Source organism: Haliotis cracherodii, unplaced genomic scaffold (assembly GCF_022045235.1).
Source record: "Haliotis cracherodii isolate W230 unplaced genomic scaffold, xgHalCrac1.p SCAF_11, whole genome shotgun sequence".
In the NCBI taxonomy this organism is placed as follows: Eukaryota; Metazoa; Mollusca; class Gastropoda; order Lepetellida; family Haliotidae; genus Haliotis; species Haliotis cracherodii.
Window position 1 is genome coordinate 48,353,432 of NW_027266266.1, and position 7,242 is coordinate 48,360,673.

The 7,242-nt window shown below is 39.9% G+C and overlaps 1 protein-coding gene across 1 annotated transcript; it reads right to left on the reverse strand.

Moving 5' to 3' along the window:
• Positions 1-4,358: 4,358 nt before the first annotated feature.
• LOC139455919 (probable E3 ubiquitin-protein ligase MID2) lies at positions 4,359-7,242 on the reverse strand. Its single transcript, XM_071237470.1, has 3 exons — positions 6,066-7,242; positions 5,555-5,602; positions 4,359-4,999 (listed from the first exon to the last, which is right to left on the reverse strand). The coding sequence occupies exons 1-3, from the start codon at positions 7,240-7,242 to the stop codon at positions 4,359-4,361; spliced, it is 1,866 nt and encodes a 621-aa protein (XP_071093571.1).

Below are 7,242 nucleotides of genomic sequence, written 5' to 3' on the forward strand. Positions count from 1 at the left end.
TCCGCCTTTTAATTACCTTAAAGCTAAATGTCTGAAGGCACTTGATTTATTGAAAGTAGTTTCCAATTCTCAGTGGGGAGGGGATCAAACAACCCTCTTACACTTGTACAGGTCACTCATGCGTTCAAAACTCGATTACGGCTCCATTATCTATGGTGGAGTCTGCAAAAGTAATTTAAAAAACTAGATACTATCCATCATCAGAGCCTGAGGCTTTGACTTGGAGCCTTTAGAACTTCTCCCATTCACAGTATGTAGAAGCGGATGAGCCTTTTCTTAAACAACGCGGTCTGAAATTATCTTTACAATCGATCTCTAAATTATATTCCAATCAGTCAAATCCAGCTTTTAATTGCGTATTTAATCGTCTTTACCAAGATATTTACAATATGAAAACATCTCTTGTTCCACAACTTGGAATAAGAATTAATATGTCGTTTCTGCTGCTAAGATTAACTTTCAGGACATACCTCCCATACAACTTTTTCATCGCCTCCTTGGCAAATGGTAAGGCCAAATGTAGACCTCGCATTAACTGGACTTAAGAAATAAGATACAAATCCACTAATTTATAAACAAGAATACAATCAATTACGAAACACTTATGACACTTATAAATATATATTTACAGATGGATCCAAGGATGGTGGCGCAGTTGCTAGTGCCACTGTCATTTGATCCAGAACAGTATCTTCACGACTTCCAGACAATAGTTCAAAATTCACAGCAGAAGCAAACGCAATTTTAACAGCACTAAAATATATCAAGAAACATTAAAAAAATAAACAATTCATTATTTTTTCAGATTCACTTTCGTGCCTTCAGGCTATTAAAAATATGTCATGTAAACATCCATTTGTAATTGAAATAATTGAGTTATTTAATGATCTTGCTCCTGGCCAAGATGACATCGTCTTTTGTTGGTTACCCAGCCATGTTGGTATCATTGGTAACACATTGGCCGATGCTGCTGCAAAAACAGCACTCAACAAATCTGTGACACCAATTCTGATCCCTTACATGGGCTATAAACCCGTGATGATATCTTACATTCGAGATCTAATGCAAAAGATCTAGAAGTGGGACACCCAAGTAGGTATAAATAAATTACATGAAATTAAACCAATTATAAGATATACCTTCTTGGGCAGGCAGTCCAGATTTGAAGAGGTCAGTATGCGACGATGTCGTATTGGCCACAGCAGATATAGCCATGAATATCTATTTTTAGGTGGGGATCCTCCGTTTTGTACCCCTTGTGACGTAAATTGAAGGGGAAATTAACACCGACAGAGCTTATCCCTAAAATGAGTCACTTAGACTACAAAATAAACGATTACGTCTCAATAACGGCTTACAATCAAAACTGAGTATTACAAACCCTAGTAACTACGTTTAGTTTAGTTCAACAAGACTAAGTCAGAATCTAGATCGACAAAGCCCCAAACCCACTTACTGACGAAACCTGAGTTTCGACCGTGACCACTCCAGTTGCGAGACAATCGTGAACGATTTAAGGAAGTCTGGAGGGAGAAGATACGAGATCTAGAAAGTCTATACATATCCCGCGTGTTTGAAGTGCTGAACATAAGATATCCAAGATTCACAAACAAGCTACTACAATTATTGACGAGGCAAACATGACCACAAATACATGAGATATATCTGACTGTAGATATAAATGCCCATAATATTTGCAAATGATAAATACAAAAACACATTCAGTACAATAAATGGTAGTAAACATATGAAGGACAACATACATCCAGTCATTACATGGTTAAGAGTGTCACAAGATTGCAAGAGAGAAAAATAGTTCGGCCACTAATTTCCTGACACCAACGCTCACACACTGTAAGATAGCAACCGCCGCGGTTACAAAATTAACACTTTCAAATTAGTTTTTTACGTCACAAGGCGATGCATGGGTGACACATTCATGCCACATGTTTTCTGAATGCACTTATCCAGGCCCTCCGATCTATTTGAATAAAAAGAAGCATTATCGTAATTAATGTAAGCAATTACTTGTGAATATCTACTAAGTGGGAAGGAATAATTTACAATGTGACATAAATGAAGTAACTATCTTCTTAACAGGGGTACGCATTTAAATCACAACAGAAATTAATGCACATTGAACGTAAATAAAATATTTCACTTCAATACAAATTATTCATCTTCGGCAAAAATGTAATTTTTATGCATTATCGATGTATTTTAATGGGAGTCGAATGGGAGTCAGTCATAGAGCTAGATAAATGACTTCACTCATAATTTCATTCATTGTTCACGTCTTAGAGCCAGATCCTGTATTTGTCCAATAATTGTTGATATAAACAGGGCTAATAAAGAAATATATCAGTCAGTGTCAACACTAGGCAATTCGTCTGTGGCTTCTTAATTTATTAACAGATACCCCTACCAGATCATATGGCTACCACACAGTTCCCAAGTGTCTGATGAAGTGGACGGATGGGCGAGATGTCAGACATACTCAGCGTGTTCGGAGACCATATTTGACCACTGCCCATTTATTTGCGATATCTGATACCAAAAGAAACACGTCTCGCACGTTAGATAACAAATTCTGATGTATATGAATAATGGCTGCACGATGCCACGTATTTAATGAATTCTTGTCAAGACTGACCAAAAGACTGGTTGTCGCCGCCATTTCTCGCACGCCGTTTCTGTCTGGATAAGGTGTTGTCAATTGACTATGATCGGCTTTTGACGGATGCAGACAAGGTTATTCCGCTGCATTTGGCCGAGTTTCCCATAGCTGCTGCGCACGTATTCCGCAACCGATGTTTTGCAATGTGACCACCACATGAGATGATTCCTGATCACTCTCATTCCATCGCTTATCTCTTTTCTATAGGCCTATATGTATAAACATTGTGATTTTCCCTTCCTTTAATCAGTTCTCATTCTGGTTAGGATTTGTTTGTTTATTTGTTGTTAATAGTCCAGCTTCAGATGGCGGTCTGTAAATAATCGAGTATGGACTAGACAATCCAGTGATTGCTATAATGCGCGTCGATCTCGCAATTGGGAGACGATGACATGCATCAATCAAGTCAGCGAGCCTGACCACCCGATCCCGTTAGTCGCCTCTTACGACAAGCACAGTCACCTTTTACGGCACACATGGGTTGCTGAAGACCTATTCTAACACGGTTTTGTACGGGTCTCTAGTTAGGAGGTCAGTCTTTAATTGAACAGTCAAAATAATGAACATTATCTTGTTAACGAGAATTATCACTGACCTCAACAATATCCATTCATATTAAACATGGTAGCCAGATCTGCATTAGGTTGCAATGTGGTTCAGTTAATATGTTAATTGCTTAACAACTATTCTCACTGATAATTTAATGAAAAAAAACCCATTATATAACCTATATATATATATATAAAGATTTGCTTCATAAATCCGCATTCAATTCAGTGTCTACTCTGATACACTGAAATACCGAATCTACTAGATGCAATTAAAGGCATCTTACATCATGTCAGATGCCAGGTGTCAGCTGACCTAAGATAACCCATTCCTATCCGTTGGATATTGAAATAAATAGACATGCTAGACATATTTTAACGATGGCACTAAATATATCAAATGCCAATAACACATATAGTGAGTGAACCACGTCCAGGGGCATATCTTTCTCTAAATATTTCGGCATCTCTTCATACCTACACTGAGCACATCCTAAGCCATAAACACCCTGACACATGCAGTCAGTATACTTTACTTTCTGTATTGTGTCACATGCAGTCAGTATATTCTACTTCCTGTCGTGTGCCACGTGCAGTCAGTATACTTTACTTTCTGTAGTGTGTGATATGCAGTCGGTATATTTTACTTCCTGTCGTGTGCCAAGTGCAGTCAGTATACTTTACTCTCTGTAGTGTGTGATATGCGGTCGGTAATTTTACTTCCTGTCGTGTGCCACGTGCAGTCAGTATACTTTACTTTCTGTAGTGTGTGATATGCAATCGGTATATTTTACTTCCTGTCGTGTGCCACGTGCAGTCAGTATACTTTACTTTCTGTAGTGTGTGATATGCAATCGGTATATTTTACTTCCTGTCGTGTGCCACGTGCAGTCAGTATACTTTACTTTCTGTAGTGTGTGATATGCAGTCGGTATATTTTACTTCCTGTCGTGTGCCACGTGCAGTCAGTATACTTTACTTTCTGTAGTGTGTAATATGCTGTCGGTATATTTTACTTCCTGTCGTGTGCCACGTGCAGTCAGTATACTTTACTTTCTGTAGTGTGTCACATGTACCCGGAACACGTTATTTCCTATCTGGTTAGTTGCGGTGTGTGTTGACATGTGGTAGTTTTAGTCAAGTGACAACAGCAGTCGAGACATCCCGTCCGACACAGTCATATCGTGGCCGGATATCAGTTCTCCTCTCATGTCTGAAAGGCTGAAATGACCTGCGTACATCATGACCCACAGTGGCCTGTCGAATGAAACATCATTGACTGTGCAGAGTACTTTGACCGCAACAACATCAGCAACGTAGATTTTCTCCTTTGTACCGTTCAGGAAGAAACACAAGTGTAAATCATGCGACTCTCCTTTCTGCTTCTTGCAAAGTGGGAAGTTAGTGAGGTGTTTGTCGTTATATCTCACACTGAGACACAGCTGCGACTTGTGCTTGGTGCATGTTACAACACGTACATTCAGTCCAATAGGTGAACTCCAGTGAGCATCTACAGGGGAGGGGGTCAGTGTTGTCTCAGCTACCAGTTTATTTTCCTCTTTCATCTGCTTCATTGTGAATCGACACTTCACATAAAACATGCATCGCTGACCTCGCCTGATGACCAGAGGCCGTGACGCCAGTACATGTTTCCCTGAATGTATCCGACACCCGGTGTCTGGTTGAGCAGAAACTGGCCTGGTGTTAGTGATTACAGATCCTGATGTAGTGACGTCACCGCTGGCTGTGTTGGAGTCCCACTGCAGGGTCGGACCTGTGTTAGAAACACACTTTTTGATGGAATGTAATGATCTGCCTAAAAAGTAAAACGTTTGCCTCACATTATAGTTCAACATGTATCTCACTAAAGTGATGACTTCACCTGTAAATGAGATAATCATCTGTAACTAACCAAATATACATTTAGGCAAAAAAGCAATGTATAACCACCACGTAGAGTAAGTTACATAACTGCAGACGAGGCCTATAACCCCCAAAGCAGCCGAAGTAACATATGTAGACAAGCAGTTCTTTAAGCGCCTATTTGGACACAGCAACAATCAACGAAAACATCCATTCTAAAATGCAATTGCACTTTTCAGAATATATATAAGAATCCGATTTCTTTAACATATCCTTTAATCGAATGTGCGCAAACGCGATAAAAGGATCTTGACAGTTTCATGCATAATGGCACTTGCGGATGTGAAATCCATGATCGTCCTTTCTAAATACATATTCATAAGCATGATACCAGATGTTTACGCATGTGTGCATGTGTGCATACGTGCATTGCGTTCTGCATGTGTACCGTTCTTAAACAACTCACATGTAACCTGTTCTTCATTTCCAGAAATTCTTTTGTCTACGTCAGCCACTGAAAGTAAATAACCCCAGTATATGTTACCACAAACAAATAGTATTCACAGGATATATAACATATCTGATAGGTGTTTGAAAAATAGTTGATATTGTTTCTAAAAACTATTATGAATCAAAACATTATCACCTTCATTAGGGACGCATTACAAAAGAGTTGAAAAGCCATAGACACACAACATAACAATCTCTGCATTTACGGACAGCTTTAGAAAGAAATTATAGATTAACATTCTCACATTAAAACATGTGTGATCTATCTACAAGCGACAGCATTCAAAATAAACAATTTGTTTCTCATAAAGACACAAGCTGTTTATCAAGATATATAATATTGTAATTGTGTGAAAAAATGTTTTAAAATGTCTGTTTGCATATAGAAATTATTTTTCACATATTCAAGATGGGTTTTTCCAAAAGGTCATTCACAAAAATGACACAATAATGCATCTCAAACCAACCTTCAGGTAACTCTGCAGGTTCCAGGGTGATGGTGTTATACATGGCAGTCTCTGGCACATAGCTCGGCCTCTGTGTTGGGGAGAATGTGACAGACCTGACCAATCCTGTCGACTTAACGGAAGTGATGAGGTGGTTGAAGTTGGCACGGACAAAACTTACACCTGTTCTGAAGAACCCAACTTCCTTTGGCGACTCTTCCAACATGGTGTTCAAGGAGCTGGCAGAAGATAACATCAGTTGTAGATCCTCTATCTGGTCAGCTTTCCCCCTCATCTGTTTTGTATATTCAGTGGCAGACTTCAGTTTAGTCAGCAATGTTCGGGTTGACTCCTGGGCCTCTTCTGTTAGTTTACGTGATTCGGTGGACTTCTGTTCAACATCTGACAACAGAATGGCTCGTCTTTCCTGTATGTTATCAATCAGGTTGTCAAAAGTCTGATTGATGTCCTGCTTAGCAGCTTCTGTTGATACCATAATGGTTTGAAATATTTTCGTCAGTTCCGTTTCTGTTTCTGACAGCTTGTGTGTCTTCACTTCGAGTCTGGCCAAAGTGTCATCAGTAGACTGTGCCTTGTCCTGGTGTGCCTCGGCCACAGATACAACCTTATGTCCCTTCCCTTTATCGTGGTCCAGCACAGTGCAGGACACGCATATGATCTTGTCACAAGTGTAGCAGTAAAATTGCTGTGGCTGTTGATGCTGACTACATTCATGTAAACGACGAAAGCTCTGGACAGGTCGGCCTTTCATCTCCTCAAAGGTAACTGTCGTGTGATGTCTAGATAATCTGTGTCGATCATGTGATGTTTTACACTCTGTGCACATGAAGACACAGCAGTCATCACATCTGGCCACAGCCTCGTTGTTGTCCGGACAATCTGTACATGGCAAGCGGAGACCTTTGTGGATCTTCAGATCATCAAGGATTTTCAGAATGAGAGGTTCACTTGGAAGGGATTCGACTCCATTAGGAAGATGATGATTGTGGCGACTTATTGGACAAAGCAACGTGTTGTCTGTTTCCTTGTAGATCTTCTGGAGACAGTCATGACATATGCACTGTACACAGCATGGCATTCGGCGGGGGAGATGGGTGGTCTCATCAAACTGTTCATTGCAGATTGGGCACTCGGTCAGGTAGTTCTTGATGGCTGACACAGCGATGAATTCAGACAT

Excerpts from the sequence above, each read along its gene's own strand:
- LOC139455919 (XM_071237470.1), bottom strand. The coding sequence starts at position 7,242 with ATGTCTGAATTCATCGCTGTGTCAGCCATCAAGAACTACCTGACCGAG. Across the intron at positions 5,603-6,065 it reads ACCTGCAGAGTTACCTGAAG|TGGCTGACGTAGACAAAAGA; the intron begins GTTGGTTTGAGA and ends ATTTACTTTCAG. Across the intron at positions 5,000-5,554 it reads AAATGAAGAACAGGTTACAT|GTCCGACCCTGCAGTGGGAC; the intron begins GTGAGTTGTTTA and ends TTTCTAACACAG.